At 36.0% G+C, this 11,611-nt stretch overlaps 2 protein-coding genes across 6 annotated transcripts in view; both read left to right on the forward strand.

Moving 5' to 3' along the window:
• On the forward strand, positions 458-3,735 carry LOC107638613 (adenosine deaminase-like protein). 2 transcript variants are annotated; one of them, XM_016341958.2, is made up of 10 exons: positions 458-639; positions 735-805; positions 1,181-1,272; positions 1,349-1,408; positions 1,487-1,782; positions 1,896-1,965; positions 2,544-2,657; positions 2,733-2,799; positions 2,990-3,094; positions 3,282-3,735. In XM_016341958.2, the coding sequence occupies exons 1-10, from the start codon at positions 563-565 to the stop codon at positions 3,443-3,445; spliced, it is 1,116 nt and encodes a 371-aa protein (XP_016197444.1). In that variant the 5' UTR covers positions 458-562; the 3' UTR covers positions 3,446-3,735. The 2 variants fall into 2 exon arrangements, with proteins under 2 accessions (XP_016197444.1, XP_016197445.1); XM_016341959.2 differs by having other exon boundaries at positions 3,291-3,735.
• The window catches only part of LOC107638612 (phospholipase A I), a 7,573-nt gene continuing 702 nt past the window's right edge, over positions 4,741-11,611 (forward strand). The window contains exons 1-18 of one of the 4 annotated variants that reach the window (XM_016341957.2): positions 4,744-5,628; positions 6,039-6,186; positions 6,456-6,534; positions 6,607-6,760; positions 6,845-7,051; positions 7,137-7,382; positions 7,468-7,630; positions 7,713-7,973; positions 8,069-8,190; positions 8,395-8,556; positions 8,707-8,899; positions 8,994-9,130; positions 9,631-9,769; positions 9,955-10,158; positions 10,256-10,724; positions 10,813-11,029; positions 11,118-11,152; positions 11,196-11,207. In XM_016341957.2, coding sequence (XP_016197443.1) covers positions 5,116-5,628; positions 6,039-6,186; positions 6,456-6,534; positions 6,607-6,760; positions 6,845-7,051; positions 7,137-7,382; positions 7,468-7,630; positions 7,713-7,973; positions 8,069-8,190; positions 8,395-8,556; positions 8,707-8,899; positions 8,994-9,130; positions 9,631-9,769; positions 9,955-10,158; positions 10,256-10,724; positions 10,813-11,029; positions 11,118-11,152; positions 11,196-11,207 — 3,461 coding nt within the window. In that variant the 5' untranslated portion in view covers positions 4,744-5,115. The other 3 variants (XM_021120577.1, XM_016341956.2, XM_021120578.1) reach the window with 3 other exon arrangements.

Consider the following 11,611-nt stretch of genomic DNA (forward strand, 5'->3'; position numbering starts at 1 on the left):
GTTAAGAAGAAAGAATAAGAAAATAGAGAGAGGTAATGAAAGAAGCAAGCAGCCTGAGAAAGCCTCTGGCCATCCCTGTTGTATGTATATAAATAATAATAAATTATTTAGTAATCAAAGAAAATCAGCTAACAAAAACAGTTATAGCACTGTTAGGCCAACAATTTTTTAACTTTTGGGCCAGCAAACAACCAGCATAAACATGTTAACAAAAGTGGATGTAAACTTAACAAATAAAAAACAAATACATATAAAGAAAATATCAGCATAAAAACGCATGCTGGCTGAATGATGATTAAATTTTGATATATTTGCTGGTTCGTGAAAATTTTCGTTGTCTTATTTAGTATTCACTAATTGTTGCGACAATTACCGAAAGGGTAATTAGTAATTAGGCTAATTAGTAGTGGGTGTTAGGTGTTAGTAATTAGTAGTGATGCTTTTCTATAAATATATATAGTGTTAGCCCCTGTTTCAATATACATAGCACTTTCACTTATATATTATTCTCTCCATTCTTGTTCTTGCTTTGAGATTCATTCACTAATTAACAAAGAAGAACATGGAGTGGTGGGTGTCAATGCCAAAGGTGGAGTTGCATGCTCATCTCAATGGATCCATTAGAGACTCCACACTCCTGTATGTATATCCATATCTCTATCTTCTCATCTTCATCATTATCCTTTTATTCTTTTCTTTTTTTTAATTATTATCTATATTCATTTATTTTGCAGAGAACTCACAAAGGCCTTAGGTGAAAAGGGTGTTATAAATTTCTCTCAAGTGGAGCATATTATCATGAAGTGTATGTATATTAATAACCTTTTATTATTATTATTGTTTATCTTTTTGGCTCCTAAAAGACAAGCACGCACAACCTATAAAGTCCCTCTTTATGTTCCTACTTGATTTTGATTCTTGATGCATTGTGTGTAAGCCTTTTAGCTCAATTTTATTAACAAGAGGGACAAAAAGGCATATCTACGAGTTAGTTATTAACATTCTTGCATGTTGCGTTATTGGAATCTATTTTAAATTATTTATGTTTCAAGAGAAAATTAAAACATGACATGACAACTTAACTGCTTTCATTTTTGTGCTTTTTGTGTCCCTTTTTTTGTTCCCTGAAAATTCAGTTTTTTTTAAGTATTAATTATGATGCCTTTATACACACAAACAGATAATCGCTCCGTGAAAGAAGTATTCCAGTTATTTGACCTCATACGCATTCTTACCACCGATCATGCTATTGTTACAAGAATCACCAGAGAGGTATATATATTATTTATATTCCATATAAAAATTATAAGATACTGATTTATGAATGTTTTGAAAAAAAAAAAAATAGGTGATTGAAGATTTTGCGTCAGAGAATGTGGTGTACCTGGAGTTAAGAACTACTCCAAAGGTAATTAAATTAACTTAATTTCAGTTATTGATATTAATTAATTTTGGTAACTGAAAATGTTTAGTTGATTCTATGCAGAGGAATGAAGCCATAGGAATGACCAAAGGTTCCTATATTGAGGCAGTATTAGAAGGTCTAAGGTCGGTTACTTCGGTAGATGTGAATTTTATTCCACACCACAAAGAAGATTCTAGAACTCTTTTCAGTCCTAACAATGGAAGTTCTAGAAAAAGAATATATGTTCGGCTTCTGTTGAGCATTGATCGGAGGGAGACAACGGAAGCAGCCATGGAAACCGTCAAGCTTGCACTTGAAATGAAGCAGTTTGGAGTCGTCGGAATCGACCTCTCCGGAAATCCACTTGTTGGTGACTGGTAATTGATAGCTGAGAGTTGTTATATGATAATTTAGTCAAATTATTTAATGACTTTCAATTATTAATTTCATGATGTATTTAAATTTTGTATTTTGTATTTTTTATTTTTAGGAATACTTATTTGCCTGCACTAAAATTCGCTCGCAATCAAGGTCTTTATGTATCTCTTCATTGTGGCGAGGTGAGTTTCACTTTTGAAGATCATAATTAGGGGTGTAAGTTACTGAATTGGACCGAAAATTACTGCAAAATCGAACCGAAAATTACAACAACGGATTTAAAATCGAAATTGTTTTTTTTTTTTACAAAACCAATCGGTTCGGTTTGGTTTTCGGTTGGCTCGATAGGAACCGAACCGAAGATATGCATACATTTTAATGTTTTAACCATTTTAACTTTTAACTTAGTAATAAAAATTCCCAACTCCTAACCATTTCAATGTTTTACTCTTATTATTTTAGTTTATTGACTATTTTAAACATCTAATTATTGTGATTCATATTCTACTCATTAGAAATTAAAAACCAAAAAACCGACCGAACTAAACCGTTGTTGGTTCGGTTTGGTTCGATTCGGTTCGATTGTTGTAAAAACAGCAAACCGAACAGTTGTGTGTCTATAGAAACCGAACATATCAGTTTGGTTGGTTTTTGGTCCAAAATCAAATCAAACCGAACCGTTAACACCCCTGATCATAATTGTGATTCCTTAAGTTTTAACTATTATATTCACCTGCAATGTATGCTTTTTGTTTTTTAGATACCGAATCCTAAGGAGATTCACCAGATGCTTGATTTTAAGCCTGAGAGAATTGGCCATGCAATTTGCTTCGAAAAGGAACACTGGGAAATCCTCAAGTCTTCCAAGATTCCGGTAGTTATATTTTCTTTTGTATAGCATATTGCCACTATGAAGATTATTATTGTCTTGATTTTTTTTTCTTTTCAGGTTGAAATCTGTCTGACGTCAAACATTAGGACATTGACGGTTCGATCAATACATGTTCACCATTTTGGTAGGTGGTTAGTGAACCATGAAATTTTTTATATAATAAAGTGAAAATATATGTACGACTTTATATAAAGTTGATAGTTGATAATTATTAAATAATTTGATAAATTTAACTAAATTGTCGTATAACTGCTTTTAATTATCAACTTTCTTAATATGAAATTATGTTGCAATTAACATATATAATGATGCAGTTGGTTTGTACAAGACAAAACATCCCGTAGTCCTCTGCACCGATGACTCCGGCGTGTTTTCCACCAGTCTCTCGAAGGAATATAAGATTGCTGCCGATGCATTCGGTAGGTTTTCATCACTTTACTCACCGGTAAAAATTCAGGTGCAATTAAAGTGAAGTTGATAAATAAAAATCGTTAAATGACAATTAATTAAACCTGTCAAATCATCTAACTGACTCTTAAGTTTTCAACTTTGAAGTTACCTTTGACTTTGTTTTTTTTTAATTCTTTGATAACTTGCATGTGCAAGTCTTTACAGGGCTGGGAAAGAGGGAATTGTTTGAATTATCAAGAAATGCTGTGGAGTTAATATTTGCAGAGAGGCAAGTTCAGGAAGATTTAACAAAATATTTCGATTCAGTTGCAAAAACTATGGGAGTCTATAAGAACAAAATCCATTCTTATGAATTATAGGTTAATACAATTACCATGATTTAGTTATTCTGACGTAGATATTAAAATTAGTCCTTTACATAATGATTCATTGTTAAAGTGATGACTATTCAATCATGTCATTAGAGATAAGATATATTCTGGCAATATCTTTTTTTTTGTCATGATTTTGATATAATTAAAGAGAGATTTGATGTTTTTGTTAACATATATTGGGCCCAAAGAACGGCCAACCTTTGTGGATTGGGCCGTTAAAAACATATCATGAGCGTGAACGGGAAAAAAATACCAGCCCAAAAAAGAAGAAAAAAGAATCTAATGCAACCACTATAGTTATATTTTCAGTAAAATGATTATTATAATGTTATATTTATTTTTCCTGTATCAAAGTTAATCATGAAATACATTTATGTTGAGAATGAAAGATGGAGAACCCAGATCATAAAACAGCATAGCCACAGCCAAACGTGGATTATTAATGAATAGCATTTCTTTCTCAATTGTTTCTTTGGAATTTGAAAAGAAAATTAAAGGGTTTAACATATTGAAGGGTGGCTTATTGAATAAGAATATTAATAAAGAAGCAATATTTAAGGTTTCACACGGGTAAATAAATGGATAAACTAACATTGAAGAAGACAACCATAAATTGATCACAACCCTTCCCTCCTTTTTGTCAACGAATTCAGTGCAAGTTTTATGATACTTATATCATTGTAATCATATTCCTAAATCATATAACATGTAATATATTTATAATTTTTTCTTTTTGAAAAAATTTACGAAGGTGGTCAAAGTCTTCATTCAAATTTAGAACATTATGCAGCTTCAATTGGAAAATCGAGATTATTAAACGTTAATCATAGTTTGTGATCAACCTAATTCAAATTAAGATTCTCTAAATTATTCTTTTTATTAACAAAAAAAAAAAAAAAAATCAACCAATGTCGGTGGATGGTGGCCAATGAGTCAAAGACGGAAACCATGGCTGCATCCTTCAAATATGTCAATCTACCTAAATCACTAAAAACACAATATCATTCTAATCACATCAGATTAGTCAAATATAATTATTTTTTAGGTAGTATAATTTTATATACCTTGTTAATTTACCAAAAATAAAAAATACACTTCAAAGTCCCATAATTTTTTTACAACTGGGATAACACCCTTTTTCTTTTAAATCTCGACTTTGATAAATTGACATTAAAAAACTTGATCGCCTTAATAATAAGCTTATTTAACTTAGATTATTTGGAGTTGAATAATTATATTTAAATTTTAATTTAGTTATATATATATAGACTCGAAATTAATTTTGCAATAACGATATGATGATTTGGACAACATTAGCACAATTTCTGAATTTCATATAAGCAAAGTAAATACGACGCCGCCGTCTACTTCAAACAAAGAAAACGACAACGCGTTTACCGTCGTCTTCTTTCTACTTCTTCTTCTTCCTCCTCGATCTCCGTCTAAACCTTACAAAGCTTGCAGTTTCTATATCTTCACATTTCCACAGGAATAACTTCGATCGCATTCGCACTTCGAATCCCAGTTCAATCTCCGAGTCCCTGCTTCCCTGATTTCACTCCATTCGATTCATTCTCGGTTCTTCAGGGAGCGTGATCCTTGGCAGAACCTGAATGTCGATACTTCGATGACACCATAGCTGAAGATTCGGCACAATGTCTTGGGGATTGGGGTGGAAGAGGCCCTCCGAGATCTTCCACCTCACTCTCAACTACGGCACCGACGATCTGCGAGAAGCTCTCAATCGCACGTCATCTGCGTCGGCTTCTTCACTGATCCCGCAGGAGCAGGAGCTAGGGTTCCGTATCGAGCTGGAATGGTCGGCGTCGGAGGATGAGGATCAGACGGCGCTCAAGCTTCAGTCGCAGCTAATGGTGGCTCTGCCGTTGCCGCAGGACACCGTAGTTGTGGAGCTGAGGCCGAAGGAGGACGATGATGGCGTGAATTTGAACATGGAGGTTTTGAAGAGGAGGGAACCGCTCAGGGCCATCACGATGAGCAAGGCTGTTGCCTCGGGGCAGCATAGCGATGGCACCAGTGTTCTGATTCGGCTTCTGCGGTCTAATTTGGCCTCCTCTGCGCCGCCGGCGGTGGCCGAGGGGGTTGCTGGATGTGGCGACCATTGGAGTAGTGTATCGGTGCTTAGTCTCTGCGGCTGTGGCTTATCGGTGAGCTTTTGTATTTTTTGTGGAATGAATTTTTGCAACCTATGTGATATTGTGGTTTTTTTGTGCAAGAGAAAATTCAATTGTAGCTTTTCTTTGGTCGTAAGGTATCGAATGCTTTGATATTTTTGTGGCTTGTGATTTTGTTTTCCCTGGGATTAAGAAGATATACAGTCCCATCGTATTGTGGACTGGTAACTTCTGACAAGTGAATTTTGTGAACCTGGTAGCTTAAGATGCTAATGTGGTATGGAGGATGATTTCCAAATTGTAGGAATTCGCTATGGAAGACTTGAATTGTGTGATTCTGTGTTGCTCTTTATTTTCCTGGTATTTTAGGATGTGATTCAATTCTTTTGAGTTGGTTGGAAGTTGAACTCACTTGAGTTGGATCAATGCATGCTTTTGCACAGGTGCTTCCAGTACAGCTTACTCAGTTGCCACATCTTGAAAAACTTATTCTTGACAACAACAAACTGACAGTTTTGCCTCCTGATCTTGGTCAGCAGAGAAGCTTAAGAGTGCTCAGAGTTGACAACAACATGCTTATTTCTGTGCCTGGTAAGCTTTCATGTGAGAATTGCCAGTGTGTGTGGGTTGTAAATTCCTAATAAGTATAGCAAGTAATCACGGGGAGACAAGACTAGCATAAAGTAACAAGCCATGCTTCTACTACTGCGCTAGATATACTAGATAATTAGATGCTTCTAACTGGGAAAGCTTAGCTTGTACTGTTTACTGTTCAATGTGGCCCCTATGCTGGTTAGATATTTCCTTTAAGTAACTGAGACCTTTGGGTGATGTATCTGATTTTTTAGTTTTTTGAGCAGTTGAACTGAGACAGTGTGTTAAGTTGGAGGAGTTGTCATTGGAACACAACAAGCTAGTTCGACCACTTCTTGACTTCAGGTTTTTGGACATGACCATTTAATATAAAAATACTTTATACTCAGACCTTATTGTTACCTATGGTTATGACAGGGCTATGGCTGAACTACGGGTGCTCAGGCTATTTGGAAATCCTCTGGAGTTTCTTCCTGAAATTTTGCCCCTCGTCAAACTTCGCCACCTTTCACTCGCAAATATTAGGATTGTGGCAGATGATAATTTGAGATCAATCAATGTGCAAATAGAGGTGGCTTTTTTTATAACAAATAACTGGACTATTCTCTTGAAACCCTTTGAATATTCAGCTAATGTTCTTTTCTGGTCATTGCAGATGGAAAACAATTCGTATTTTGCATCTAGGCATAAACTCAGTGCCTTCTTTTCTCTTATATTCCGCTTTTCTTCTTGTCATCACCCTTTATTAGCCTCTGCACTTGCAAAGATAATGCAAGATGTAGGAAATAGAGTGGTTGTTGGCAAAGATGAGAATGCAGTGAGACAGCTTATTAGCATGATAAGTAGTGACAACCATCATGTGGTATATTTCAATGGTTCTAGACATCAGAATATGTTAATAATATCTTGCCGTTTTTGGGATTGTGACCATCCTTATTATATTACAGGTTGAACAAGCCTGCTATGCTCTTTCAGCTCTTGCCTCCGATGTGTCTGTTGCACTGCAGCTGATCAAAGCAGATATCATGCAACCCATTGGAACAGTTATGAAATCTATGGGTCGGGAAGAGGTAATATCTGTATTGCAAGTTGTGGTGAAGTTGGCTTTCGCATCTGATGCTGTAGCTGAGAAGATGTTGAACAAGGATGTTCTGAAATCTTTGAAAAATTTGTGTGCCCATAAAGATCCAGAGGCAAGTTTTCTAGCATCTGGTCATAGCCAGCAGTCTAACGGATTAATTTCACGTCCGTTAATTTTTTATGTTTGTCTTTCTATAGGTACAACGGTTAGCTCTGTTAGCTGTTGGCAACTTGGCTTTCTGTCCAGAGAATCGTCGTATACTTGTTACTTCTGAGAGCTTGCGAGAATTTCTCTTACGACTGACTGTTGCAGTTGAGCCACGTGTTTATAAAGCTGCTGCTCGTGCTTTGGCAATTCTTGGTCTGTCTCTATGATGTATCTGTGTTTTCCCGAAAGTTTTATCTGATTATTGGGCAGCTCTTTTAATTTTATGCCTTTGTAGGAGAAAATGAGAACCTGCGACGTGCAATAAGAGGGAGACAAGTGCCGAAGCAAGGACTCCGCATACTCTCAATGGATGGAGGGGGGATGAAAGGTCTGGCAACTGTGAGAATGCTTAAGGAAATTGAAAGGGGAACTGGAAAACAAATACATGAGTTGTTTGATTTAATATGTGGCACATCAACGGGTGGAATGCTGGCTGTTGCCCTTGGGATTAAGTTGATGACTTTGGAACAATGTGAAGATATATACAAAAATCTTGGTGAGGATGCTCCTTAGGACTCTCATGAATATTACATATTGATCTATAAATTCCCCTTCAATATTAAGTGAAATATTGACTGGCATTTGAACCAGGGAAGGTTGTTTTTGCTGAACCTGTGCCCAAGGATAATGAAGCTGCTACCTGGAAAGAAAAGTTAGATCAACTATATAAGAGTTCATCACAGAGTTTTAGAGTTGTTGTTCATGGATCAAAAGTATGGATGCCATCTTCTCTTGTTATATTCAACATATGCTTTTGTAACTTCCTCTATTTTTTCTCGATAGCAGCATGTATCTTGGAAATTCTGAGATGACATGGTATAGTTTAGGATTAAGTTTTATGCTTTCCATTATCGGTTTGTTATATTCTATAGAAAAAAGATATTGTAAAATTTGAATTATGAATTATTATTTTGCAGCACAGTGCAGAGCAGTTTGAGAGTCTATTGAAAGAATTGTGTGATGATGAGGATGGGGATCTAATGATAGATTCTGCTGTAAAAAATGTGCCAAAAGTTTTTGTTGTATCAACCCTGGTGAGCGTCATGCCTGGACAGCCCTTCATATTCCGCAATTATCAGGTGGGAGGCTAATATTTTTTCTTTTCCATGGTTTTGCTGGATGATAATAAAATTACAGCTTGTTCATGTATGTTTTACTAATATATTATTTCTCACTCTCTCTCACCATAAACATTCGTGTACATATACAATTTTATTATCTGAATGCAGTATCCTGCTGGTACACCAGAGGTGGCTCTTACGACATCAGAAAGTTCAGGGGTAACCTTGTTGGCTCCTTCTTCAACAGGTGCACCAGTTGGCTCTAAGCGCAGTGCGTTCATTGGAAGCTGTAAGCATCAAGTGTGGCAGGCTATCAGAGCTTCATCTGCTGCGCCTTATTATCTTGATGATTTTTCAGATGGTACCAACTGCATTGCTATTGTTTACATTCCGTTACAAAAATATTTGTTCCATTATTAACTTTTTAATCTTTTCATCTTGCATCGTGCCTTAAGATATTAATCGCTGGCAAGATGGTGCAATAGTGGCAAACAATCCAACAGTTTTTGCCATAAGAGAAGCCCAGCTTCTGTGGCCTGACACAAAAATTGATTGCCTGGTTTCATTAGGGTGTGGTTCTATTCCAACAAAGGTAACTACTCATTTCTGTATGCTAGTTCCACATTCATGTTGTGTAATTATCTAGAAATGTCTTTTATTATTATTATTGTTGTTGTGTTTTTTTTGATGTAGTTGTCGATTCTTATATCTTGTTTTGAGGTTCTCCTCTCCTTCCATGCCCTTTGTAATGTCATACTCTTCTTTTAAATAACATTACTTCTTTGATTTGATTTGATTTGATTTTTTATTTTTTTAAATGTCAGGTTACACTGGACTTTATAGTTTGGTCTATGTATTATAGGGGACTGGATTGTCTCATTCGACAATTTAACATTAAAATGTCATGTGAAAATTTTCACCATTAATTAGATCCTTGGGTGTCACCTAAGTTAGGCCCACCTTAGTGAAAACCTACACATTATTAAGGTCATGTGAAAATTTTAACATAGTCTAGTAATATTGAATATAGGAGATATGTGATTGGCTTTGAAGCTCAAGTTAGAATATTATCATATGTATTTGCTTTGGTAGGTGCGGAAAGGGGGTTGGCGGTATCTGGATACAGGACAGGTATTGATCGAGAGTGCATGCTCTGTTGAGCGGGTTGAGGAAGTTTTAAGTACACTGCTGCCTATGCTTCCTGAGATACAGTATTTTCGTTTCAATCCTGGTACTTCATTTTTTTACATTGAGGAATTTGAAAAATATTTCTTTTTCTCTTCAGCTATTTCTATTTGAATCAAGTTGCTACATATTTCTTTTTACCGTTGAAGTGTAACTTTCTTCTCCTTATTTGATAGTGAAGTATCATTATATTCTCAGAAGAAATTTAGTTGTCTGTGCTTTGTCTTGCAGTTGATGAACGTTGTGATATGGAACTTGATGAGACGGATCCAACTGTCTGGATGAAACTGGAGTCTGCAGTTGATGAATATATACAAAAGAATTATCTGGCATTTGAAAATCTCTCTGAGAGATTGATTCTGCCTTTCCAGCATGAAGAGAAGCTTTTCGAGAATATAAGATCTAAAGTATCCAAGACAGGGGAATCAAATGAAGGTATTGTGGTTGACTTGCTTTCTATCATGCGAGGTTTCACTATTGATACTAATCTCTCATTTCAGAAATTAAGATTCTCTTCACTTTTCTTTGTCAGGTGCTAGTGGCCCTGCTTTGGGGTGGAGGCGAAATGTACTACTTGTGGAAGCTTTACATAATCCTGATGCAGGAAGATCAGTGCACCATGCTCGAGAGCTTGAGTCATTTTGTGCTCGGAGCGGGATACGTTTATCACTCATGCAGGGTTTGTCTCATATTGTAAGGACAGGGTTGACAACAACATTCGCTACTCCATTTGTGTCACCTCTGTTTACAGGAAGCTTCCCTTCAAGTCCACTTGTATATAGTCCTGATGTTGGTCAGAGGATTGGACGGATTGATCTGGTTCCACCTTTAAGTTTAGATGGCCCATCAGGGAAAATAGCTTCATCACCTCCAGCGTCTCCCCGAGGACTTAGACAGCTGTCGGCGCCTGTCAAATCATTGCATGAGAGATTGCAGAATTCACCACAATTGGGCGTTATACATTTGGCCCTTCAAAATGACTTAGATGGCTTAATTGTGAGGTATTTTCTTATATATATATTTGCTTATATATATTTATATTCAATTTAGATGGAAGGGTGATGTTGTGAGTGGTGACTATTTGTTCAGTTGGCAAAATGATGTATTCGTGGTGGCTGAGCCTGGAGAACATGCGGAGAAATTTCTACAGAGTGTTAAATGCAGTTTGTTATCTACAATGAGGAGCCACCGCAGAAAGGGTGCATCTCTGTTGTCCAATATTTCTACCATATCGGAGTTGGTTGCCTTTAAGCCCCATTTCCAAATTGGAGACATTGTCCATAGATACTTAAGCCGCCAAACCATGGTATGTCTTCTTCCCCTTATATTCTTCACAACTTTATTATTCAAATAATTACATGTATTTAAAAGCTGTTTGGTTATCTTCGTTAAAGGTTTTGGAAGATGAACAAGAAATAAGTTCCTACATGTTCCGCAGGACAGTCCCTTCTATGCATTTAACACCTGAGGATGTTCGATGGATGGTATGTGATTACATATTGTACAGATCTGTCTTTCCATCATCTTGGTGTTTTACTGTTTAACAAAACCTCGCCGGAAAAAGAGAGAAGAAAATACACATACGTCTGTTTAGAGATTTATAATAGAATCTATGTTTTACTGCTTAAGAAGTTTGATTATAGTTTATGATAATATATTACTATCAATGTGAGATATGGTCCGGTTTATTTTACTCAAACCTTTCTTTTGGCCTCCTTTTTTGTTTTTGTGAGTTTTTTTTTTTTTTAAATAATTGATCTAATTTTGAAACACTGTTTTTGATTGAAGAGAAGCAACAGTGATAACTTCCCTTTTGTTGTAGCATGTAGATGTTCTTAGCATCAATTATAACCAGAATTTTGCTTCCCATGTTTGCGGTTTCATGCAG

This window comes from Arachis ipaensis, chromosome B04, assembly GCF_000816755.2.
Source record: "Arachis ipaensis cultivar K30076 chromosome B04, Araip1.1, whole genome shotgun sequence".
Lineage (NCBI taxonomy): Eukaryota > Viridiplantae > Streptophyta > Magnoliopsida > Fabales > Fabaceae > Arachis > Arachis ipaensis.

What these genes read in the sequence shown, in the direction of transcription:
- LOC107638613 (XM_016341958.2), top strand. Translation starts at nt 563, where the DNA reads ATGGAGTGGTGGGTGTCAATGCCAAAGGTGGAGTTGCATGCTCATCTC. An exon ending in TTACAAGAATCACCAGAGAG is followed by an intron (nt 1,273 to 1,348) that starts GTATATATATTA and finishes AAAAAAAAATAG; the next exon opens with GTGATTGAAGATTTTGCGTC. An exon ending in AATCCACTTGTTGGTGACTG is followed by an intron (nt 1,783 to 1,895) that starts GTAATTGATAGC and finishes TTTTATTTTTAG; the next exon opens with GAATACTTATTTGCCTGCAC.